Source organism: Macaca fascicularis, chromosome 3 (assembly GCF_037993035.2).
Source record: "Macaca fascicularis isolate 582-1 chromosome 3, T2T-MFA8v1.1".
NCBI classification, from domain to species: Eukaryota; Metazoa; Chordata; class Mammalia; order Primates; family Cercopithecidae; genus Macaca; species Macaca fascicularis.
Window position 1 is genome coordinate 44,934,532 of NC_088377.1, and position 25,452 is coordinate 44,959,983.

Here is a 25,452-nt window from a genome sequence, read left to right on the forward strand (position 1 = left end):
TATAAAAAAAAAAGACAGTCTGCGGCCGGGCGCGGTGGCTCAAGCCTGTAATCCCAGCACTTTGGGAGGCTGAGACGGGCGGATCACGAGGTCAGGAGATCCAGACCATCCTGGCTAACACGGTGAAACCCCGTCTCTACTAAAAAACATACAAAAAACTAGCCGGGCGAGGTGGCGGGCGCCTGTGGTCCCAGCTACTCGGGAGGCTGAGGCAGGAGAATGGCGTAAACCCGGGAGGCGGAGCTTGCAGTGAGCTGAGATCCGGCCACTGCACTCCAGCCTGGGCGACAGAGCGAGACTCCGTCTCAAAAAAAAAAAAAAAAAAAAGTCTTCTTCCTTCCTCCTGCAACACACAGGTCCCCCCCTTGGGAGGCCACTGTGGGTGCAGTTTCCAGAAGACAGTTCCAGAAATGATTATGCATATTCAAATGCACATGACATCCACGGGCATCTTTTAAAATATAAAAATAAGCTGGGCGCGGTGGCTCACGCCTGTAATCCCAGCACTTTGGGAGGCCAAGGCAGGCAGATAATTTGAGGTGAGCAGTTTTGAGACCATCCTGGCCAACATGGTGAAACCCTGTCTCTACTAAAAATTCAAAAATTAACTGGGCATGGTGGCCAGCACCTGTAGTCGCAGCTATTCGCGGGTTGAAGCATAACTGCGTAAACTCAGGAGGCAGAAGTTGCAGCGAGCTGAGATTGAGCCACACCAACCTGGGCAACAGAGTGAGACCCCGGCTCAAAATATATATATATATATAAATGTAAACTGGGTGCCTGCAGTCCCAGCTACTCGGGAGGCTGAGGCAAGAAGATCACTTGAACCCAGGAAGGTGAGACTGCAGTGAGCCACGATCACATCTGCACTCCAGCCCAGGCAACATAGCAAGCCTGTCTCAAAGAAAAAACGTACACACACACACACACAAACACACACCAACACAAATCTCAGGCTGGGCACGGTGGCTCATGCCTGTAATCCCAGCACTTCTGGGAGGCCGAGGTGGGTGGATGGCTTGAGGCCAGGAGTTTGAGACCAGTCTGGCCAACATGGTAAAACCACCCCGCTACTAAAAATACAAAAATTAGCTGGATGCGGTGGTGACCACCTGTAATCCCAACTACTTGGGAGGCTGAGGCACGAGAATCGCTTGAACCCTGGAGGCAGAGGTTTCGGGGAGCCATGATAGCCCCACTGCACTCCAGCCTGGGCGACAGAGGGAGACTGTCTCAGGGGAAAAAAAAAAAAAATCTCAACACTGTATCACACTTTGCTTTTTTTTCTGCTTAATGTCTTTTCTCAGCACAAAGCAAACATTAACCTCATTATTATCAGCTTGAACCTTATAAAAATTGCCATCTCTAAAGGTCAAAAACACTAGAATGTCAGCAATTTTAAATGGTCAAACGTGCAAAGAAGGAGCTGACGCAGAATCATGCGAGGGGGCGGGGCGGAGGAGCAGCCTAGAACCCTCTTGAACTGATGAGTTTTGATTCATCCAAGTCAGTCATCTCCCATTCATTGCATTTAGGTTCTTCCCTATCTTTTTTTTTTTTTTTTTTTAAAGATAGGGTCTCACTCTGTGCCCCAGGCTGGAGTTCACCATCACATATCACCACAGCCTCAAGCTCCCAGGCTCAAGCAATCGCCCTGCCTCAGCCTCCTGAGTAGCTGGGACCACGGGCACATGCCATCACACCCAGCTAGTTTTTATATTTTTTGTAGAGATGGGGTCTTGCTGCGTTGCCCAGGCTGGTCTCGAACTCCTGGGCTCAACTGATCCTCCCACCTCAGTCTCCCAAAGTGCTGAGATTACAGGCGTGAGCCACTGTGTCCGGCCTCCTGTCTTTTTGTAATAGGAGCACATGGGCACATAGCTGGGACACGTGTGGTAGGAAAAGCCTCACCAATGTGATGAATATGACCAGGTGTGTGCAGTTCTCTCTCTCTCTCTGATAAATACTCCCCCAACCCTCCAGAAAGAGTGCTTCAACCACAGAGATCTTGCTTTGGTCTCCACCAAATTTAAATGAGTCCTATTACAATTTTTTAATTGACATTTCATTTTTTTAATGCAGACGAGGTCTCGCCATGTTGCCCGGGCGGGTCTTAAACTCCTGGGCACAAGCAGTCCTTCTGCCTCGGCCTCCCAAAGTGCTGGGATTACAAACGCGAGCCACCATGCCCAGCTGACATTTTCTTTGTGATCTAAAATACCAATTTTTGGCTGGGCGCAGAGGCTCACACCTGTAATCCCAGCACTTTGGGAGGCCGAGGTGGGCGGATCACCTGAGGTCAGGAGTTCAAGACCAGCCTGACCAACATGGAGAAACCCCATCTCTACTAAAAATACAAAAAATTGGCCGGGCATGGTGGCCCATGCCTGTAGTGCTAGCTACTCAGGAGGCTGAGGCAGGAGAATCGCTTGAACCCGAGAGGCGGAGACTGTGGTGAGCCGAGAACCATATTCTCTATTGGCAAAGTTCCACAGACAGACATGACTAATGATGCTGCTGAGGGGGGAGCTTCTCTTCCTTGGCACCATTCACATTTCACTATTCATTCGCATCCCTGCTGAGGGCTGTCCTCTGCCTTCACTGTAGGGTGTCTTGCTGAGTCCCTGCCTTTACCCACTAGATGGCAGTAGTGCTCCCCCCAAGCTGTGACAACCAAAACTGCAGTTGCCAATGTCCCCTGGGGGAACAAAATCACCTCTAGTTGAGAATACTTGTTTTGCTCTTCTTATATCTTTTTTTTTTTTTTTTTTTGAGACTGAATCTCACTGTCATCTCACTCTGTCATCTCACTCTGTCGCCCAAGCTGGAGTGCAGTGACAATCTCGACTCACTGCAACCTCCGCTTCCTGGGTTCGAGCAATTCTCCTGCCTCAGCCTCCCGAGTAGCTGGGATTACAAGTATGTGTCACCACACCCAGCTAATTTTATTTTTAGTAGAGACAGGGTTTCGCCATGTCAGCCAGGCTGGTCTCGTACTCCTGACCTCAAGTGATCCACCCGCCTTGGCCTCCCAAAGTGCTGGGATTCCAGGCGTGAGCCACTGTGCCCAGCTGCTCTTCTTATATCTTTAGGGAAACTGAGGCCACAAAGCCGCAAACCTGATCAGCTCCCAAAGGCTGATGTTAGATTGAAACCGTCTCGCCCACCCCACGGTGATGCCTCTGCGCCACCTACCCCCGCCCCAAGTTCCTGCGAGACGTGGAGTCTACAATGTCAGGTAAGGACGGAGGGCTGCTCTGTTCTCCAGGAGGGGACCAAGGTACAACTGTGTCACCTCCTTCACCCTCCCACAAACCTATTTTCCCGAAGCTCTTAACTGATCAGACAAGGGATGCCAAGCAGTGAGGGGTTCAGTCATTTTCCCACTAATTTAATATGTGAGAGTCCTAACCGCCCCGTAACCTCAGAAGGTGACCTCTGTGGGAGACAGGGCTTTTGCAGAGGTGGTCAAGTTCAAGTCATGACAGTGGGTCTTAATTCCGTAAGGCTGGTGTCCTACTAGGGTGGAGAATTCTGGGCTGGGTGCAGTGACTCACACTTGTGATCCCAGCACTTCGGGCGGCCAAGGTGGGCAGATCACTTGAGGCCAGGAGTTCAAGACCAGCACAGCCAACATGGCGAAACCCCATCTCTACTAAAAATACAAAAATTAGCTGGACATGGTGGCATGCACCTGTAATCCCAGCTACTTGGGAGGCTGAGGCAGGAGAATCACCTGAACCCAGTAGGCAGAGGTTGCAGTGAGCTGAGATCACACCACTGCACTCCAGCCTGGGCAACAGAGCGAGATTCTGTCCCAGAAAAAATTTAAAACAAAACAAAACACACACACACACACACACACACACATACATAAAACCCAATACCAGGTAGGAAGACCAAGGGAATTTTTTTTTTTTTTTTTTTTTTTTTTTGAGATGGAGTTCCACTCTTGTTGCCTCGGCCTCCCAAAATGCTGGGATTATAGGCGTGAGTCACCACGCCCAGCCGACCAAGGGAATTTTGATTTTCTTCTACCAAAAAAAAAAGTTTCTATTGAACTATTTTAGTGAGAGAAAAGCAGCAATGAACTTTAGGACAACGGCCGCCCAGGGGGGAAGGGGCGTTGCTCACACAGGCCAATGGGAGCGTGGCTTCTCCAGGCTTCCTTGAGGGTCATCTGACCATGACAATCAGAAAGCCTTGAAAAATGTGGCCTTGTTTGGACCCAACAGTTCTACCTCTGGGCATATAATCCAAGGCAATTCAGAGATATGGACAAAGATTTTTTTTCTTCAAGGATAACCATCCCGTTATTTGCAACAGAAAATAATAAATAAATAAACTTTGTTTTAAAGCAAACGAAAATGCCTGACCATCTAAGACTGGGTCATCGAGGGCCAGGGCCACCATCAGGCAGAAAATTGGGCAGTTCCTAAAACAATGATTTTTTTTTTTTAACCACAGCTTTAAGCTGGCAGCTCATGCTTGTAATCCCAGCAATTTGGGAGGCCAAGGTGGGAAAATCACTTGAGGTCAGGGGTTCGCGACCAGCCTGGCCAACACGGCGAAACCCCATCTCTACTTTTTGTAAAAAAAAAAAAAAAAAAAAAAAAAAATATTAATTTAAACCCACAACTTTGAAAACTGTTTAATAAAGAACATTTTAGCCGGGCGCGGTGGCTCACGCTTGTAATCCCAGCACTTTGGGAGGCCGAGGCAGGTAGATCACCTGAGGTTGGGAGTTCAAGACCAGCCTGACCAACATGGAGAAACCCCGTCTCTACTAAAAATACAAAATTAGCCGGGGTGGTGGCACATGCCTGTAATCCCAGCTACGAGGGAGGCTGAGGCAGGAGAATCGCCTGAACCCGGGAGGTGGAGGTTGCGGCGAGCCGAGATCGCGCCATTGCACTCCAGCCTGGGCAAAAAGAGCGAAACTCTGTCTCAAAAAAAAAAAAAGAACATTTTAAGTAAAACGGTCGGGCATGGTGGCTCACGCCTGTAATCCCAGCACTTTGGGTGGCCAAGGCGGGTGGATCACTAGAGGTCAGGAGTTCAAGACCAGCCTGGCCAACATGGTGAAACCCCATCTCCACTAAAAATACAAAAAGATAGCCAGGCATGGTGGTGCGTGCCTGTAATCCCAGGTACTCAGGAGGCTGAAGTAGGAGAATCACTTGAACCCGGGAGGGCGGAGGCTGCAGTGAGCCGAGATGATGCCACTGCACACCAGCCTGGGTGATAGAGGGAGACTGTCTCAGAAAAAAAAAAAAAAAAAGCATGAACCGCAGTCAGCCTACGAGAGTGAATCTCAGTGTTTTTGCCAAAGCTAGCAAGAAAGAGGTGGCGTCTTTTGTGAGGCTGCTGAGCAGGCCCAGGGATCTGGGAGGAATTGACAGACCACGCCCCCCAACCCAATGAAGACGGTTAAGCGACAGTAAGTCGGCCTTGAATGAGGCCAACAGAGAGAAAAGTCGAACAAGAGGGAAGGAGATAGGGACACAGAGAGAGAGACTAGGGAAGGTCCTGTGTAGGAGAAGAGAAACTTGGTTTCTTGGCTTGAACACCTAGATCCAGCCATACCTGAAATTACCTAATTACTGCTGGACTTCAGTTCCAAGAGCCAATTAATTCTCTCCTGCCTAAACCAATTTAAATAAGAGTTTCTGTTCCTTGCAACCCAAGAAATCCTGCTAAAACACACCATTGATAGAATGCGAAATTTCGCCACCAGAAAACCTACAGACCGGCTGCACAGTGCAAACACACTTAACATGCCACTCAACAGGACGCTTAAAAATGCTCAAGATGGAACATTTTGTTATGTGTATCTTATCACAATTGTTTTAAAAAACGAATATGAATAAACCACATTCCCAGTTTTTCATAATTTAAAAATCTTATTAAAAAATGTTTAAGGGGTCGGGCACAGTGGCTCACACCTATAATCCCAGTACTGTGGGAGGTCGAGGCGGGCAAAAATCGCTTGAGTCCAGGAGTTTGAGACCAGACTGGGCAACAGAGCAAGACCCCATCTCTAAAAAAAAAAAAAAAAAAAGATCTTTTAAAAAAGTTAGCTGGGCAGGGTGGTGGATGCCTGTAGCCCAAGCTACCTGGGAGGCTGGGAAGGGAAGATCACTTGAGCCCAGGAGTTTGAGGCTGCAGACAGCTAAGACTGTGCCACTGCACTCCAGTCTGGGCAACATAGCAAGACCCCGTCGCCACAAAAATAAAATTCACAAATCTGCAGAACTCAGAGGTTGCGCACTCTCACCTATCTCCTGGCTCCTCCTCTCCAGCTCCAGCTCTGCGATCTCACTCAGCAGGGTGATGCCGTGCAGGAAGCTCTGCTCCAAGACAAGGCTCTCAGCTGCTTCCAGCTTCTCCAAGGCCTGGGCTCCAGCAGCACCCGGGGAGGGCAGAGGCCTGGCCTGGGGCAGCTCCGCAGCCGCCGCCAGGGCGTTCATGCCAGCCAGTGGGTCCTCTAGACTGGGCAGGAACTGGTCAGAGCTTGCCTCTTCCAGGTAGCAGGTGCTGCCAGGCACAGGCACAGCCTCTTGGGGCTCCAGGCTCGGGCACTGTCCCTCCCCGGCGGGCACGTCACAGTCTGACATTTCTAGGGTGGGCTGGGACTCGCTTGGTGCCACTTGTGCCAGGCCTTCCTCGGGCACTGCCTCCACCACGGGCACCGCCACAGGCACCTCCACCGGCTCCTCCTTGGCCTCCACCAGCGTCTCGGGTGTCAGCTGCACCCCCAGGTCCAGGGCGGCAGTGCAGGGTTCTGTCCGGCCTGGGGAATCCACCCGTGGTTCAGGCCCCTCCACAAAGTCTGGGCACTCGGAGGGCTCTGCACAGCTCTGCCCAGTGGCACTCAGCGCCTGGGCCTCCAACAGGCCACCTCCACAACCCCCTGTAGGGCTGGGGGTAGCCATGGCTTCCGTGGCGGGCAGTGGCAGTGGCGACTCCAGAGGCGGCAGTTCTGTGGGGCCCTCGTCCATGTCCTCCACCTCTGCCTTCACCTCCCGCTCAGCCAGCGGTTCTTCCTCTGGGCCCTCCCGCAGCGGCTCTGTGATCTTGGAGGGCGACAAGCGGATGGGCTTGTCTTCGGGTGAGAGTGCCAGGCGCTCGGGCCCATCAGCCGGGAGCGGCACGTCGGGGGCCAGGCCATCTGCGTCGGCGGCTGCCGTGGGCTGCAGCAGGAAAGGGTAGGGCCTCCCGTAGTGTGGTGGCAGGGCTTGGAACGGGTACCTGGGTGGGATATCTGCCAAGAACACAGGGGTCAGCATGGGAGCCCTAGGATCTCATATCCCATGTCCCCATTGACACTGCCCACCACCCCAGAGACGCGGGACACAGCTGCCCTCTGCTCACCCAGCTGCAGGGCTGGGAGCTGTTCTAGGTGGGATCTCAGAGACCCCAGGGCCATGCAGCAGCCCCACAGTGAAAAATCAGCCACCTTCCTGTCCCCAGGGTCTTGTGGTCTTGAAGGCAGAGAACCACAGTTGTTTCTCTCATCCCTTTCCCACTCCACACCCAGCACAAGGCTAGAACAGAAGCAAACGCTTCATGAGGTCTGCAAAGGCCTACAACTGCCTTTACCCACCTTGTGTGGTCTGGCCTCCACTCCCCACGAACCTGCTGCTCCACCCCATTAAAGCAGTTGTTCAAAACGTAACAGCAAGGCCAGGTGTGGTGGGCCACGCCTGTAATCCCAGCACTTTAGGAGGCTAAAGTGGGATGATTGCTTGAGATCAGAAGTTCAAGACCAGTCTGGGCAAAAGTGAGACCCTATTTCTTTCTTTTTTTTTTTTTTTGAGATGGAATTTCACTCTTGTCGCCCAGGCTGGAATGCAATGGCGCCATCTCGGCTCACTGCAACCTGTGCCTCTTGGATTCAAGCGATTCTCCTGCCTCAGCCTCACGAGCAGCTAGGACTACAGGCATGAGGATGAGCCACCACGCCTGGCCAATTTTTTTTTTTAGATGGAGTCTTACTCTGTCACCCAGGCTGGCTGGAGTACAGTGGCACGATCTCAGCTTACTGCAAGCTCCGCCTCCTGGGTTCACGCCCTTCTCTTGCCTCAGCCTCCCGAGTAGCTGGGACTACAGGCACCCGCCACCATACCTGGCTAAATTTTTTTTTTTTTTTTTTTTTGTATTTTTAGTAGAGATGGGGTTTCACCATGTTAGCCAGGATGGTCTCCATCTCCTGACCTCATGATCTGCCCGCCTTGGCTTCCCAAAGTGCTGGGATTATAGGCGTGAGCCGCTGCGCCCGGCCGTGCCCAGCTAATTTTTTATATTTTTAGTAGAGACAGAGATTCACCATGTTGGCCAGGCTGGTCTCAAACTCCTAAACTCAGGTGATCCACCCACCTCAGCCTCCCAAAGTGCTGGGATTATAGGAGTGAGCCACTGTGCCTGGCCTGCAAGACTCCATCTCTACAAAGAAAAATTAGCTGGTCATGGTGGTGCACCCCTGTAATCCCAGCTACTTGGGAGGCAAAGGTGGAAAGATCACTTGAGCCTGCGAGATCAAGGCTGCAGTGAGTTATGATGGCACCACTGCGCTTCAGACTGGGTGACAGAGTGAGACCGTATCTCAAAACAAAATACAACAGCAGGGCTAGCTGCAGTGGCTCAAGCCTACAATCCCAGCACTTCGGGAGGCCAGGGTAGGAGGACTGCTTGAGCCCAGGAGATCAAGATCAGCCTTGGCAACAAAGCAAGACACATCTGTATGAATATAAAAAATAAATTGGCCGGGCATGGTGGCTCACGCCTGTAATCCCAACACTTTGGGAGGCCAAGGTGGGTGGATCACCTGAGATTGAGAGTTCGAGACCAGCCTGACCAACATGGAGAAACCCCGTCTCTACTAAAAATACAAAATTAGCCGGGTGTGGTGGCACATGCCTATAATCCCAGCTACGAGGGAGGCTGAGGCAGGAGAATCATCTGAACCTGGGAAGCGGAGGTTGCAGTGAGCCGAGATTGCGCCACTGCACTCCAGCCTGGGCAACAAGAGTGAAACTCAGTCTCAAAAATAAATCAATAAATAAAAATAAATAAATAGCCAAGTCCAGTGATGCGTGCCTATGGTCCCAGCTGCTTGGGAGGCTGAGGCAGGAGGATCACTTGAGCCCAGATGTTCAAGGCTGCAGTGAGCTGTGATTGTACCACTGTAGTACAAGCTTGCGTGACACAGTGAGGATCCCATCTCAAAAAAAAAAAAAGAAAGAAAAAGGAATAGCAACCCAGTTCTGTCCCCAGGTATAATCTCCCTGAGAGTAGGGCTGTGTGCCCCTGATACTCTGCACCACTCCCAGCCCAGCAGCTGGAGGTGCACAAAAGGAAACTGACAAAGGAGAGACAGGCGCCAGGCCAAGCTCAGTAACTGCCACCACTGGCCCGAGCTCACCCAGCCTTGGTGCCAGAATCTGAATTTGAACCAAAGTCCTCCCAAGCACGCGCTCACATGCCTAACACCCCCCAGGAAGGAAGAACACAGTCCCAGCCCCCAAAGCCACCTGCTGCAATGCCACCTGATGCAGAAGACGGGAAGAGTGGGTATGTGCGTGCGACCCACGGAACGGGCGTCCCTGGACCATCATCACCAAAGTAGAACTTAGCGCTGACTGCATACTGAGTATGTGACAGGTGTGGCTCGGTTGAAAGCTCAGAACAACTTGTCCTGAAGCAGTTTCTAATATTTCGCCCATTTCCCTGACACTACTGCTGAGAAGGGGCCGGGGAGAGGCTGGATGTGACTGTGGGCTCCTGTGTTTGTCTCAGTGTCTGGCGGCGGGTCTGGTACGCAGGAGGTGCTCCGTGGAGTTGGAATGAATGAACGACCGAATGGGTCAATGAAGAGATGGGTGAGCAGTTTTACCGCGCCAGGGCCAGAGTTAGACCCTGAGGGTCTCGGCTGCATCCTACCTGAGAAAAGGGCCTGGAAGGGGCTGGGGGCTTCCTTCTCCAACTCCAGGTCTTTCTTCTCGACCACATTCTCGGGAGCCTCCTCCTTGCGGGTGATACCTGGGGTGGGTGGCGGGGAAGCGGGCGGCGGGCTGGTGGGGTGGGAGCTGGGGGTGGCGGGGTAGGCATAGGCGGGTGGCTTGGACACGTCCTCCAGCTTCTGGATGACCTTGGCCTTCAGGGCAGCCACAGGGGATGCGCGGGGTGATGGTGGTGGGCTCACAGCCTTGCCATAGGTGCCCGCGGGGCCGGTGGTCAGGCCGGGGGGCTTCCGCGGCAGCAGCCCGGGGCCAGCAGTGGCCAGGCCAGCCTTGCCCGCAGCCTCCAAGCCCCGCTTGCTCCCCTTCTCTTCCATCTCCGCCCGGTGCTCCTGCGCCTTCAACCGCTCCTGCTGGGGAGGGGCCGGCAGGCAGGGTCAGCACGGCACGAGTTCCCTGCCCCACACCCCCGCACCTGCCCTGTCCCCCTAGGGTCCCCCAGCCCAAGGAGAACCTCATGCAGGGCCTGGGGTCCAGGCTGCCCACCCCCTCCCAGGCTGGAGACGGAGGACATTCCATCCCAGTCCATGTGTCACAAGCACAGCATTCCATGCAGAACCCCAAAAGGCAGGGCTGGGGGTGAGGAGCTCTGGTGGGCCCCTTTGAACCAGGGCTGATGGGGGACCTCCACCAGGACCCCGGCCCTGCAGGGACCCTCACAGTCAGGGCAGGGGGGCCACCCCTCGATGGCATTGGGACAGATGCCTTCACGGAGAGCTCACTACCTGCTCAACCTTCCTGCTTCACTGCATCATCATTTTATGGTCTCACAATGCCCCAAAGCGGACAGGAGGAGCCCAGGCATGTCTCTTATGAGGAAATGGGAGGGAGTCGGCTCCGTGACCACCAATGCCTACCTGGGCTGGTCAGTCAATACACAAAACATGCTAGAGGGCCAGGCATGGTGGCTCACACCTGTAATCCCAGCACTTTGGGAGGCTAAGGCGGGTGGATCACCTGAAGTCAGAAGTTCGAGACCAGCCTGACCAACATGGTAAAACCCATCTCTACTAAAAATACAAAAATTAGCTGGGCGTGGTGGCGCATGCCTGTAATCCCAGCTACTTGGAGGCTGAGGCAGGACAATCGCTTGAACCCGGGAGGTGGAGGGTGCGGTGAGCTGAGATCACGCCACTGCACTCCAGCCTGGGCAACAAGAGCGAAACTCCATCTCAAAAAAAAAAAAAAAAAATTAGCCATGCAAGATGGCATGCGCCTGTAATTCCAGCTACTCAGGAAGCTGAGGCAGGAGAATCGTTTGAACCCAGGAGGTGGAGGTTGCAGTGACCCGAGATCGCACCACTGCACTCCAGCCTGGGCGACAGAGCAAGACTCCACTTCAAAAAAACTACACAAACAAACAAAAAACACCAGGATGAAGCGCTCTAAGACAGGCCACTCTCCCGATTACTAAACAGTTACATTTAGCAACCCAAAGACTACACAACGCTAGCATCTGTTTCTAGGAGAGGAAACTTGAAGCCCAGAGAAGTAAAGGTACTTCCCCATGAGCACACAGCCAGGCCTGGCAGAGCTAAGATTCAGAACTGGGGCTCAGGCTCTGAGAGCTCCTTGCTGTATGTACCACCTGGGCCGACTCCTCCAGAGCAGACTCCTCCTGTACCCTATCTTATGGGACCATGCCATCAAGAGACAGCTGGCCAGGCCTCCTTGTGCCTCTCCAAGAGGCCACCTAGAGAGAAGAGGCCAGGCTGGGCTCAGGCAACAGCGGGAGCCCACTGGACTCCTTCAGCGTCCAATCACCCTTCCCCAGTCCCCAAGGCCACCTCTCTGCCTTGGTTTCCCCCTTGTTCCTGCACCCTGCCCTTCCAGGCTCCATCTACCTCTGTTCACAGCTCCCTCTGCCTGGAGAGCTTTTCCACAGACTGTTCCAGGTCTCTGTTCCAGTGCTGCCTCCACCAGGAAGCCCTCCCTGACCACCTGCCCCTCTGCTATTTTCTCCCTCCCTGTAACTGTCTGGAGTTTCTGCTGGCTGACTCATCTGCCTCATCACCCATGGGGCCCCCAGAGGGAGCTGCGCCTCATCCTCCCCGACTCACCACCAGCTGGGCGCTCCTCTGCAGTTCCAAGGCCTGGGCCGCCTGCTGCTGCAGGTACAGGAACTCCTGCTGCCGCAGGAAGTGCTGCTGTGAGAAGAGCTGCAGCTGCTGTGCATGGTGCAGAGGGCTGCGGCCTGGCGGGTACAGGGCGGGCCAGAGGGGTGGCACGGTGGCCCGCTCCATCAGCTCCGCTGCGGGGACACAGACAGTGTGCTCCACCTGCGGCCTGATGCTGCACCACCATGCCCATTTACAGAGGGGAAGCCGAGGCCAGAGAGGGGCCACACACACAGCGGGGAGCTGGGCTCTGCAGGGCCCCCGGCTGCTCCCTAGGGGCAGGAAGCTTGTCCTGTCCTCCATAGGCCACATGTGCACCCCAGGCCCGGGAACACAGCCCTGTCCACACCCGGGATGGGATGTCCCCACAGCCTGACAACCAGAGCAGGTCAGCATGCAGACGTGTAAGAGGGCCACTGTGAGGACCCAGGGAACACCTTCTCCCGACCCTCCCAGTGATCGTCTTTTTTTTTTTTTTTTTTTTTTGAGACGGAGTCTCACTCTGTTGCCCAGGCTGGAGTGCAGTGGCCGGATCTCAGCTCACTGCAAGCTCTGCCTCCCGGGTTCACGCCATTCTCCTGCCTCAGTCTCCCAAGTAGCTGGGACTACAGGCACCCGCCACCTTGCCCGGCTAGTTTTTTTGTATTTTTTAGTAGAGACGGGGTTTCACCGTGTTAGCCAGGATGGTCTCGATCTCCTGACCTCGTGATCCGCCCGTCTCGGCCTCCCAAAGTGCTAGGATTACAGGCTTGGGCCACTGCGCCCAGCCTCCAGCGGCCTTCGACGTTGATTTGAGGAGACGGTGGCGCCAGGTAAGGGGAATCCCAGCCCCCACCCAGGGCTGCCTGTCTTGCTTCTCTTTGGGGAGTTTTTGGGCAGGAGCTCATTGCAACAAAGACCCCAAGGCTTTATAACGCTGGCAACAGATGTTCTCTCTGAACCCCGGTCCGCCTCCCCAAACCCCGGATCTGCCGGCCGCCACCCCTCAGCGGGAGGCCCTTGGCATCAGAGCCCACCTCGCTGGGCACGGCCAGCCTGGCCCACGGTGGCCACCCAGAGGGTCCACTTACCAAAGTGAGGCAGGTGATCGCTGGGAATGACCACCAGCTGGCCCGACTGGGGGTCCCTGACAAACTGGTAGGCCGATGGCAGGGAGCCTCCAAGGCCGGGTGGGAACGCAGGGGCCATGCCCTGGTGCAGAGATGGGGGGCCCAAGCCTAGGAGGAGAAGCCCAGGCCTGAGTCAGTGCTGGGGGACCCCAGGCGGTTTGTCCTCGGGCGGCCCCAGCCCAGCACCATCTCCCAAGTCCTGAACCTCCTGGGGCCTCCAGTGGAGAAGCCAAGGGACAGGGATGTTCGCTGGCTGCAAAGAACCTCACAGAGCCACCCGCATTGGGCATCTGCCCCGAACAGGTATGGCAGAGGGGCCCCATGAGGCAGAAGCCATTATCATTCCTTCTTCGGACAAAAGTGGAGGCCAGGCCCAGGACCCCCAGGAAACGGCAGGCAGGAGTCAGCCCTGAGCTCTTGTCCTGCACCCGCCCCCTCCCACCCCTCCCTCAGAGAAGGGGAGAGTCCCTGCACCCCACACTCACCGTAGGGGTGTCCGGCGAGCCACATGGATGTGCTGCCCGAGCGGGGTAACCAGGGGTGCGTGGCCAGGTGGGCTGCGGGGTCGGCAGACCAGCGACCCGAGCCCGCCAGCGCCGGGCCCCCTGTCACCATGAGGTTGGGGTTCAGGCCGTTAGGAGCACAGCTGGTAGGGTGCAGGCGGGCCAGGTCAGCCAGCTCCTTACTCTCTCTGGAAGGAGGATCACAGGTGTCAGCGACAGCTCGGACAGCCAGGGGACGAGAGGGAGAAGGGGGTTGCCCCAAGGAACTGTTTGCCACCAGGCCATGAGTCAGGACAACCACTGCTCGGAACTGAAGGGCCTCCCAGGGCCTTCCAGACTCACTGGAAGGGGTCGTGGGGTCATCTGGCCTGGGCAGGGCTGGCCCAGTGCTGAGGATCAGGGCAGCTCCCGCTCTCAGTACCACAGCATCCGTGGGTCAAGGGGCGAAGCCCACCTGGGGTCGTCCAGCTGCCCCTCACCTCCAGGGGCTCCCAGACACCCCCCAGACCCTCAGTCTCCCCCAATGCCCTCACCTGAGCAGCTTCTCCTGATCCCGGTCCAGCCGCGCCCCGAGCAGCCGTTCCTCCCGGTGTCTGGCCCGGTCATCCACACAGTCCTCATCTGCTCGGCCGTGTCCTGCAGGGGGACAGGCGGAAGTGAGCCCCCCAGCCAGCGCCCAGCCCACCCCAGACCCACTGGTCCCACTGCCCTCACCCCTCCCTGGGCCCCCCAGAGCCCCAACGGTCCTGCACAGCCATCTGTGCAGTACCTTCACCCCAACACCTTTCCTTATGACACACCAAGCTCCCCCAAACCCCAATCAGGGTTTCTCAGGGCCAGGAATCATCCATCCCTTCTGTCATCCCCCATCCAAAAGGCCTATGTTCCCTAGACAGGCAACCGTGGCAATAATTAGAACAACAGCCATGGATATTATAAGAAAATGTCGTAAAACCTGTCACATAACAATGAAACGTGAGGCTAGGTGCACTTGCTAATGCTATTTTACTTTTTCTTTTTTTTTTTACTTGAGACGGAGTCTCGCTCTGTCGCCCAGGTTGGAGTAAAGTGGCTCGATCTCGGCTCACTGCAAGCTCCGCCTCCCAGTTCACGCCATTCTCCTGCCTCAGCCTCCCGAGTAGCTGGGACTACAGGCGCCCACCACCACGCCCGGCTAATTTTTTTAATATTTTTAGTAGAGACAGGGTTTCACCAGGTTTGCCAGGATGGTCTCAATCTCCTGACCTCATGATCCACCCATCTTGGCCTCCCAAAGTGCTGGGATTACAGGCACCGCGCCCAGCCACTAATGCTGTTTTAATGATGGGAAAGCAGATTCTGAGCTGCGGTTTGGTGAGGATAGGGCAGAGTCCAAATGGAAAAAAAACCACAACCCAAAAACTAGCCAGACCTGGGTCACATTAAGCCAGGCTGTGGTCCCAACCATGCAGGCCTGTGTGTCCCAAGACAGTTTAAATACACATGGCTAGCTGCGCAAGGTGGCTCACGCCTGTAATCCCAGCACTTTGGGAGGCCAAGGGGGGTGTGGATCACCTGAGGTCAGGAGTTCGAGACCAGCCTAGCCAACATGGCGAAATCCCATCTCTACTAAAAAAATACAAAAATTAGCCGGACGTGGTGGTGTGCGCCCTGCAATCCCAGCTACTCGGGAGGCTGAGGCAGGAGAATCTTTTGAACCCAGGAGGCAGAGGTTGCAGTGAGCCGAGATTGCCCCAGTGCACTCTAGCCTGGACGACAGACAAAACGAGACTCCATCTCAAAAAGAAAAAAAAAACCCAAATAAAAATTTAGACAGGCATAGTGGCATGCACCAGTAGTCCCAGCTACTCGGGAGGCTGAGGTGGGAGGATCGCTTGTGCCTAGGAAGTCGAGGCTACAGCGATTCCCTATCATGATTGCACCACTTCACTCCAGCCTGGGTGACAGAGCAAGACCCAGACTCTAAAGAAAAAATAATTAAGACAGAAAAGTAAACCCAAAGAACATTATCCACTTGGGTGGAAGGGGTGGCCTTGGCCCCCAGAGTGGGAGATGCCACCAGGCTCACCCATCCCTGTCCCTCCCCATGGCCAGCCCCTGAGTCCCAGGCCTGGCACATGGATGGTCACCAGAGGAGAGGGGACGGGGAGCGGTGGAGTGGCAGGAGCCCCGTCTGTCCCTCTCGGTCCCTCCTCGTCCCTGCCACCCTGCCCTGGGCCCCTCTTTGAGTGTTTAACACTATGAGCCAGAGATGGGACACACCGGACAGGCGAGGGCACGGGAGGAAGCTGAGCACCACGGCAGAGGCCACCAGGTGTGCAGCTCAGAAACCTGCCCGTCGGCTCCCGGGTGCCACTCGCACGGGCTGAGGCATGGTTGATACTCCCCTCGGGGCCGGCCTTCCCAGGGCTGCCAGGAAGAGGGGTGGGCTGGGAGCTAGGTCCTCCTACCCAGGGCTACTGCGGGCAGATACCGGCCATCAGCCACCCCCAAGGGCCCAGTCCAGCACTGCCAGCAGCAGTGTCAGGGGCTCAGCCCCCAGCACAGAGACACTATCCTTCTGCTGGAGACAAGGTCCCCACCCAGCTGCCCTAGCTGGGGTCTACAGTGGCTCCACAGCCATGACCCTAATGGGTGAGGAACCTTGGAATCAAGCTTCTCCTCTCATCTCTCCCTTCCCACACCCCCAAATACCGGGAGCTCCTAATGAGCAGTGCCCCAGGCTCAGCAGAATGGCTTACACCTGTAATCCCAGCACTTTGGGAGGCCGAGGTGGGAGGATCACTGGAGTCCAGGAGTTTGAGACCAACCTGGGGAACACAGTGAGTCCCCACCTCTACAAAAACATAAAAAATTAGCCAGGAGGAAGGTGGGAATCCACCCGTCCCAGAAGCAGAAGAAAGGAACCCAGAGAGGGGCACAGTCATGCCGGCCCAGATGCCTGCAGGACCGAGTGTATGGAGGGACAGCTGAGCAGCCCGGCACCAGGAGGGGCATGTCGATGAGGGCGGCTGGACATGGGCCTCCAGGCCCACCTGGACCTCCAACAACAGTGTTGCTCCTGTATCAAAGGAGAACCTGAGCTCACAAGGCACCCCTTAGTCGGGACTGAAAGGGGCCCTGCCTGGGGACCTCACGGGGAAACTGAGGCCCAGAAGGGCAGTGACAGGTCTCGGGCAGGACTGGGACAACAGAGGGCCACCCCAGAGTCCCACAGCTGTGCTGAGAAATCGGGTCATGAGCTCAAGCTTCTTTCTCCCAGAGGAGACAGCCGTTCCAGCTTACAGAATCCCGGAGGCTCAGCCACCTGAAGGGGCCACCCTCACGTCCCCTGGCTCCTCCTGGAGTCTGGGACAAATTTTGAGCACAGGGCACTCCTGGTACCCCCAGAAGAGGCGGGCACTGAGCGTGCAGCCTGGGCTCAGCCCCAAGTCCTCTGTGCCCCCGACTGTCCCAGCTGTCACTGCGAATGGTCTCAGGGGCTTCCATCCTGGGCGCCACCTGCCACCGAAGCCAGTCTACTCGCCAGCCCCCTCTCAGAGCACCTGCCCCCCTCAGGGCCTCAAGGGTCACAGCCCCAGGCTGCTCCCTGCAAATGTGGTTGGCCTCTGAAGAGATATAGTGAGCCCTCTGTCCCCTACCCCTGCCAGGCTCCTGCTCTACCCTCCTCACTCTGTCGCCCCCCCCATCTGCTCTAATCCTGGTCCCATCTGTCACCCCATGGGGCCAAGTGGGGACCTGGCTGGCCCCTCAAGGGTGCCCCACCCTCTCTGCACATGTCACACTCGTCCCTTCCCCACCTCTGGGCCACATACACACCATTCCCGCCACCTGGACCTCCACCATCAGAGCTCAGCTTCAAGTGCCACCTCCTCCAGGAAGCCCCCCCGACCACCTCTGCTCCATCACGCTTCTCTTGATTCCACACAGCTATTCTACTTATTGAACACTATCTGTGTTCTAAAGGCTGCAGTGAGCCATGACAGAACCACTGAACTCCAACCTGGGCGACGGAGTGAGACCTTGTCTCCAAAAAAAGAAAAAAAGAGAGAAAGAATAGAAAAAAAGAAGGAAAGAAAGAAGGAAAGACTGAAAGAAAGAGAAGTAAACTCAGGTCGGGCATGGTGGTTCACGCCTGGAATCCCAGCACTTTGAGAGGCCGAGGTGGGCGGATCACCCAAGGTCAGAAGTTCAAGACCAGAGTGGCTAACATGGTGAAACCTTGTCTCTACTAAAAATACAAAAATTGGCCGGGCACGGTGGCTCAAGCCTGTAATCCCAGCACTTTGGGAGGCCGAGACGGGCGGATCACAAGGTCAGGAGATCGAGACCATCCTGGCTAACCCAGTGAAACCCCGTCTCTACTAAAAAATACAAAAAACTAGCCGGGCGAGGTGGCGGGCGCCTGTAGTCCCAGCTACTCGGGAGGCTGAGGCAGGAGAATGGCGTAAACTCGGGAGGCGGAGCTTGCAGTGAGCTGAGATCCGGCCACTGCACTCCAGCCTGGGCGACAGAGCGAGACTCCGTCTCAAAAAAACAAAACAAAACAAAACAAAACAAAAATTAGCTGGGCATGGTGGCAGGTGCCTGTAATCCCAGCTATTCAGAAGGCTGAGGCAGGAGTATCACTTGAACCTGGGAGAGGGAGGTTGCAGTGAACCAAGATCACACCACTGCACTCCAGCCTGGGCGACAGAGCCAGACTCCATCAAATAAATAAAATAAAATAAAAATAAATTAAAAATAAGATAAAGTGGATAAATAAACAGAGGCTGTCCCTGTGCCCAGTAGGGCACCAGGCCACTTTGCACACATGAACTCAATCACCATCAACCCAGGAGGCAGATCCCAGCCCTCATCCCTATCTTCCAGATGAGGAAGCTGAGGCACAGGGAGATAAAGAAACACGCCCAGGTCACAAGACTAACATGGACGCGTCATGGCTGGGATCAGCGTCCAAGTCGGCCCTGCTGACTGCCAACATACACGGCCCCACGTAGGGAGTGCCACACAGCCCTGTCTAGCCACGTCACTGCTGTCCCCTATCTGCAGGCCGCCCAGAGGCCCAGCCCCACCCCAGGGCCCATGGTGGGGTGAGGGTGTCGTGCAGCAAAAGCCCCCCAGTCTGCAGCGCTAACGACCCCCATCACAGGTCACACGCCCCACACTGCAGCCATTAGGAGCCCGAGGATCACGCAGAGGCCCCGTTCCCATGGCAACCCCTTCCTGGCCTCTCTCTGAACAGCTCCAGATCGGGTTGCTCTCCAGGGGTCCGGGGAAGTGGATGGTGGGGGGGCCGTGAAGGGATAGAGGCCCCAGCAGGCTTGTCACCAACACCATGGCGTACACCTGGCTCTGCACCCCCAGCCACCCCCTGTGATGCTGGAGGTGGGGACATCCCCACAGCCCCTCCCTCCCAGACCTGGTCCCACCCTAGAGGTGATGGGCCAGTGAAGAGGTGGGAGAGACAAAGCTCAGCTCAGGGTTCCCCACTCAGCCTTGCCTCATCCCTGCAGGCCTCAGTCTCCCCATCTGTGAACGGGGAGAGTAACAGCCCCTCCTCTGCACAGGTCCACGTCCTCACAGGAGGCCTCATGGAGCTGTCTGTTCATACAGGCTGCTGGCTCAATGGCAATGATTGCTTTCTTTTCTGGGGGGCGGTTGGGGGACAGGATCTTACTCTGTCACCCAGGTTGGAGCGCAGTGGTGCAATCTCACTGCAGCCTCGACCTGCTGGGCTCAAGTGATCCTCCCCTGCCTCAGCCTCCCTGTAGCTGGGACTACAGGTGCCACGCCACTATGCTCGGATCGTTTATTTTTATTTTATTATTATTATTATTTTTTTGAGGTGGAGTCTCACTCTGTCACCCAGGCTGGAGTGCAGTGGCATGATCTCAGCTCACTGCAACCTCCACCTCCCGGATTCAAGCGATTCTCTGCCTCAGCCTCCCAAGTAGCTGTGATTACAGGCGCCCGCCACCACGCCCTGCTAATTTTTTTGGTATTTTTAGTAGCGATGGGGTTTCACCCTCTTGGCCAGGCTGGTCTTGAACTCCTGACCTTGTGATCCACGCGCCTCAGCCTCCCAACGTGCTGGGATTATAGGCGTGAGCCACCGTGCCTGGCTTTTTTTTTTTTTTTTTTTTTTAGAGCTGGGGTTTCACTGTGTTGCCCACGCTAGTCTCCAACTCCTGAGCTCAAGCGATCTACCCACCTTGGCCTCCCAAAGAGCTGGAATTACAGGCATGAGTCGCTGCATCTAGCAAGGATGACTCTTAGGGTTCCTGAGTTCTCAGGCGTGGGGGCTCTGACTGCGTGGGGCTCACAAATGTAGGTAATGCCTGTCCTTCATCCATCTCAAGGTCCAAGACAGCCTAAGGCCAGACCTAGATCCTATGTGAGGACAGGAGGACCCAGGGCTCCCCTGCACAGGCAGGCGCACTCTAAGACCCTAATCCCTAAATATGAGCAGATGAGAGAGAGGCCCACTATGTGCCCGTCAGCCTACCTGGCATCAAGCAGATGAGCTGCCCCCAGAGCCGAGAGGGCTCAAGGCTCTTGTTCGAGGTTACGTAGCTACAAAGGGCAGAGCCTGGACTTAAAACCATTGACAGAGGCAGAGGGCTCGCTCCAAAAAGCAAGAGACTGGGGCGAGACCCCAGGAGACCAGGGTGACAACCTGACTGTCCTCAGCTGGGAGAACTGCCCAGGCACAGGCACCCCAGTGCGTCTCTCTCCTCCCTCCTTTCAAAGCTGCTCAGCATTCAGACTGGGCTGCCCAGAGAGAAATGACCACTTCTTATGGGATTTTTTTTTTAAGGACAGAAAGAATCCAGCCACGTACTTTTTTATCCTTTTAGAGACGGGGTCTCACTCTGTTGCCCAGACTGGAGTGCAGTAGTACAAGCATAGTTCAGTGCAGCCCTGACCTCCCGGGCTCAAACTATCCTCCGACTTCAGCCTCCTGAGTAGCTGGGACTACAGACACACCAGCATACCCAGATGATTTTTTTATTTTTTATTTTTTCATTTTTTGAGGTGGAGTTTCGCTCTGTTGCCCAGGCTGGAGTGCAATGGCACGATCTCAGCTCACTGCAACTTCCTCCTCCCGGGTTCAAGCGATTCTCCTGCCTCAGCCTCTCAGATAGCTGGGATTACAGGTATGTGCCACCATGCTCGGCTAATTTTGTATTTTTAGTTAGTAGAGATGCGGTTTTACCACGTTAGCCAGGCTGATCTCAAACTCCTGACCTCGGGTGATCCACCTGCCTCGGTCTACCAAAGTGCTGGGATTACAGGTTTGAGCCACCACGCCCAGACTATTTTTATTTTATTTTTTGTAGAGACAAGGTCTTGCTAGGTTGCCCAGGCTGGCCTTAAACTCCTAAGCTCAAGTGATCCTCCTACTTTGGCCTTCCGAAGTGCTGGGATTACAGGCGTGAGCCACCATGCCCGGCCCCCAACCAGTCACCTACTTTCAAACATCAGCACCAACAGAGAAGGGCGGCTTCAGATAAATCCCCAAACATCTCATCCCAAACTTCTGGCACACCCTCCCTCCCTCTCTCACATTCACATTGTCCCCCTCCCCTCCACACACACACATTCACGGCCTCTTGGACACAGACAGGTACTCTGGGATCTCAGATGGACTCCACTGACCGTGAGCCCCCAACAAAGGTGCCACCCCATGCGACAGGAGGATCCTTCCAGAGAAAGGCTCAAAGAGATCTCCTGCCTCCCAGGGCCCCCCAGCCCCAAAGCTCTGGGCAGGAGACTTTTCTATCACCAAGCTGGCCACCTCCAATCCAAGGGCTATTGGCCGCTTCCTCCTTCTGTCCCTGAATAAGGCCGATTCTCGTGCAAAGCCCCAGGGTCAGAGTGTAGCGGGGCTTCCCTGGCTCCCCGGAGCTCCACACAGGACCGTGTGCTCATTCAGTCAGTCAGCAAACACTCACTGAGCATCGCTCACTGAGCCAGTCCTGCTGGATGAAGAGAATTCCAAGACAAGCCTGACAGAGCCCCACCTCCCAACTCAAAATCCAAAGACTCCAGGGCCATCCCCAGAAGGCAGGAGCATCTGGAGCTCGGCCAAAGCAGCCCCCATCCAAGGTGGCTCCACGGGGAGGTGAAGGCACAGAGGATGAGGAGACGTGGCCGTGCAGGAAGTGGGAAGGGCGCTGCAGGCAGGAGGTCCAGCATCACATACCCAGGACCGGCTGGGGCACGCGTCAAGGTGGTGGGAAAGTGACACAGCTGGCCGGGCGCAGTGGCTCACGCCTGTAATCCCAGCACTTCGGAAGGCCAAGGCGGGCAGATCTCTTGAGGTTAGGAGTTCGAGACCAGCCTGACCAACATAGTGAAACCCCATCTCTACCTAAAAAATACAAAATTAGCTGGGCGTGGTGGCAGGTGCCTGTGACCCCAGCTACTCATGAGGCTGAGGCAGGAGAATCACTTGCACCCGAGAGGCAGAGGTTGCAGTGAGCCAAGATCGTGCCACTGCATTCCAGCCTGGGCAACAGAGCAAAACTCTGTTTCAAAAAAATAAAAAAGCCGGATGCGGTGGCTCATGCCTGTAATCCCAGCACTTTGGGAGGCCAAGGCGGGCGGATTACTTGAGGTCAGGAGTTTGAGACTGGCCTGGCCAACATGGTGAAACCCTGTCTCTACTAAAAAATACAAAAATTAGCCAAGTGTGGTGGCGCGTGCCTGTAGTCCCAGCTACTTGGGAGGCTGAGGCAGAAGAACCGCTTGAACCCGGGAGGCGGAGGTTGCAGTGAGCTGAGATCGTGCCACTGCACTCCAGCCTGGGTAACAGAGCAAGACTCCGTCTCCAAAAAAAAAAAAAGTAACACAAGTAGGAGATTCAGCCAGAGAGGCCCAGACTCCCATCCTCAGAGTAGCGGGTCGGGGTGGACTCTGGGAGGGGAACACAGAGTGGCATCTACAGGGTCCTCTGCAGCCATGGTGTACACGAACATTGGGGAGGCAGGGCTGGTGTGACGAGGGTGGCCTGTGCCCTCCTGGGCTGTCTGGGAAAACAAGGTTGAGACAGTGGAAGTAGGAGGTGGTGGTGACAGGACCCAGCCATGCCACTTGCCATGGACCAAGGTCCAAGCCCAGGTAGGCCTGGAAGGCCAGGCTGGGGAAGGACGGAGCCCCAGAAGATAGGCACCCATGGTGCCTATGCAGCCTGCAGTAGTAGAGTCTGGGACACGAAGGGAAAGGAGTCCTGTGGGTGCCACAAACAAGGACCCAGACACTGGGACAGGTGTGAGCTCCCAGCAAGTGAGCATGGGACGTGGGCTGCGCTCAGGGGGCTGGGGGCAGAGGCTGACTGTCAAGAAGTCCCACGAGCTAGAAGCAGCCGAACATCACTTCCCTGGCCCTTACTCCAGCCTGCAACCTCACACCACGCAGGCTAAACACAGTCTCAGGCGGGGGTCTTGGCTCAACAGTGGGCCACCTTCCGGACAGACCAAGTCAGGAGTTCCAACAAACACACCTCAGATGTGAACTCCCCCCAAAATCCCAGGAGGAATCCCAACAGCAAACTAGACAAGAAGGGACACAGGAAATTTGACTGCCAGCTAAGCTCTGCAGAAACGCTCAAAACTTACAGAAATGCACTATCCTCCCCTACTGAAATTATCAACCTTCTTATTCTTTTAATTTTAGTTTTATTTTTTCCTGAGATAGGGTTTCATTCTGTCACCCAGGCCTGCCTGGCAGCAACAGTTTAAAAAAATAAAAACTCAAGTTGTGGTCGGGCACAGTGGTGGTGGCCACCCCTGTAAGTAAGCCCAGCAATTTGGGAGGCCAGAGCAGGAACACTTGAGGCCAGGAGTTCGAGACCAGCCTGGGCAACACAAGAGGACCCTGTCTCTACAAAAAAATGAAAAAATTGGCTGGGCCCAGTGGCTCGCGCCTGTAATCCCAGCACTTTGGGAGGCCAAGGCAGGCAGATCACCTGAGGTCAGGAGTCTGAGACCAGCCTGGCCAATATGGCAAAACCCCATCTCTACTTAAAATACAAAAATTAGCCAGGCGTGGTGATAGATGCCTGTAATCCCAGCTACTGGGGAGATTGAGGCAGAATTGCTTGAACCCAGGAGGTGGAGATTGCAGTGAGCCAAGATGGCACCACAGTACTCCAGTGTGGGCAACAGTGCAAGACTCTGTCTCCAAAAACAAAAAGAAAAAGAAAAAATTAGTCAGGTGTGGTGGCACATACCTGCGGTCCCAGATACTTGGGAGGCTGAGGCGGGAGGATCACTTGAACCCAGGAGGTCAAGGCTACACTAAGCTATGATTGCACCACTGCACCACAGCCTGTGTGACAGAGCAAGACCCTATCTCTAAGACAAAATAATAATTTATAAACTAAAAAATAAAACAGGCCGGGCGCAGTGGCTCATGCCTGTAATCCCAACACTTTGGAAGGCCAAGATGGGTGGGTCACCTGAGGTCAGGAGTTTGAGACCAGCCTGACCAACTTGGAGAAACCGTCTCTACTAAAAATACAAAATGAGCCGAGCATGGTGGCGCATGCCTGTAATCCTAGCTACTCGGGAGGCTGAGCCAGGAGAATCACTTGAACTTGGGAGGCGGAGGTTGCCATGAGCTGAGATCCTGCCACTGGATTCCAGCCTGGGCAACAAGAGCGAAACTCTGTTTCAAAAATAAATACATAAATAAAACAATTCTGAAGAATCCAAAATATAACAGAGACTCATAAACCGCTTACAGGCACGTAAACTCTCTACCTAAAAAGTCACTCAGGTACGAAGTATCAAGACCGTGAGGATGTCGGAACCCCAGTTTCTGTCTGTTCCTCAAACACTCATTCACTCATCCATCAAACACCTACTACGTGCCAGAGCCCAGGATGGCTAGGTACTGAGGCCACTGGAATCAGTAAGGCGCAGTTAGGTCCCTTGATGACTTAAAATTGAACGTTTGATATTTGTCTATTCCCAAGACCATCTATTCTCAGGAAATGACTAAAAATATCATGAAGGCGCAATGCACACGGACCGAAAGCAACGTTCGGAACAGAAAACATCGGAGAAGGAACAAATAAAATGCCTACCAAGGAAATGGAGAACGGAACCACGGTACATGCTCTCAGCAGAACATTTAAGACCATTAAAAAAATTGTACTTATAAAGACTTAGCAATAACGAAGGGAAAGGACCCACACGGTAACATACGGGAAAAGACACAGAGACCCAAGATCCTACATGCACCAGGGGCTCTGCAGGTAGAAGCACATTGCACCATAAAATGAATTCAGAAGAAGACACAGAAAGACTCAGGGTATTGGGAAAATATAATGGCCCTTTTCCTTTGTTCTCTTTTTCTGTATTTTACACATTTTTCTTTTTTTTTTTTTTTAATTTTTTTATTTTTTGAGACGGAGGCTCGCTCTGTCGCCCAGGCTGGAGTGCAGTGGCCGGATCTCAGCTCACTGCAAGCTCCGCCTCCCGGGTTCCCGCCATTCTCCTGCCTCAGCCTCCCGAGTAGCTGGGACTACAGGCGCCCGCCACCTCGCCCGGCTAGTTTTTTGTATTTTTTTTAGTGGAGACGAGGTTTCACCATGTTAGCCCATGTTGGGATGGTCTCGATCTCCTGACCTCGTGATCCGCCCGTCTCGGCCTCCCAAAGTGCTGGGATTACAGGCTTGAGCCACCGCGCCCGG

At 54.7% G+C, this 25,452-nt stretch overlaps 1 protein-coding gene across 13 annotated transcripts in view; it reads right to left on the minus strand.

Annotated features, from left to right (window-relative positions):
- TNRC18 (trinucleotide repeat containing 18) overlaps positions 1–25,452 on the minus strand; it is a 124,409-nt gene that overhangs the window by 61,003 nt on the left and 37,954 nt on the right. For 11 of the 13 annotated variants that reach the window (XM_065541622.2, XM_074034363.1, XM_045387854.3 and 8 more), the window contains 6 exons: positions 14,282–14,384; positions 13,731–13,936; positions 13,207–13,353; positions 12,080–12,270; positions 9,943–10,372; positions 6,278–7,264 (listed from right to left, as the gene is read on the minus strand). In XM_065541622.2, coding sequence (XP_065397694.1) covers positions 6,278–7,264; positions 9,943–10,372; positions 12,080–12,270; positions 13,207–13,353; positions 13,731–13,936; positions 14,282–14,384 — 2,064 coding nt within the window. The remainder of the gene's footprint in view (positions 1–6,277; positions 7,265–9,942; positions 10,373–12,079; positions 12,271–13,206; positions 13,354–13,730; positions 13,937–14,281; positions 14,385–25,452) is intronic. The other 2 variants (XM_045387849.3, XM_074034364.1) reach the window with 1 other exon arrangement.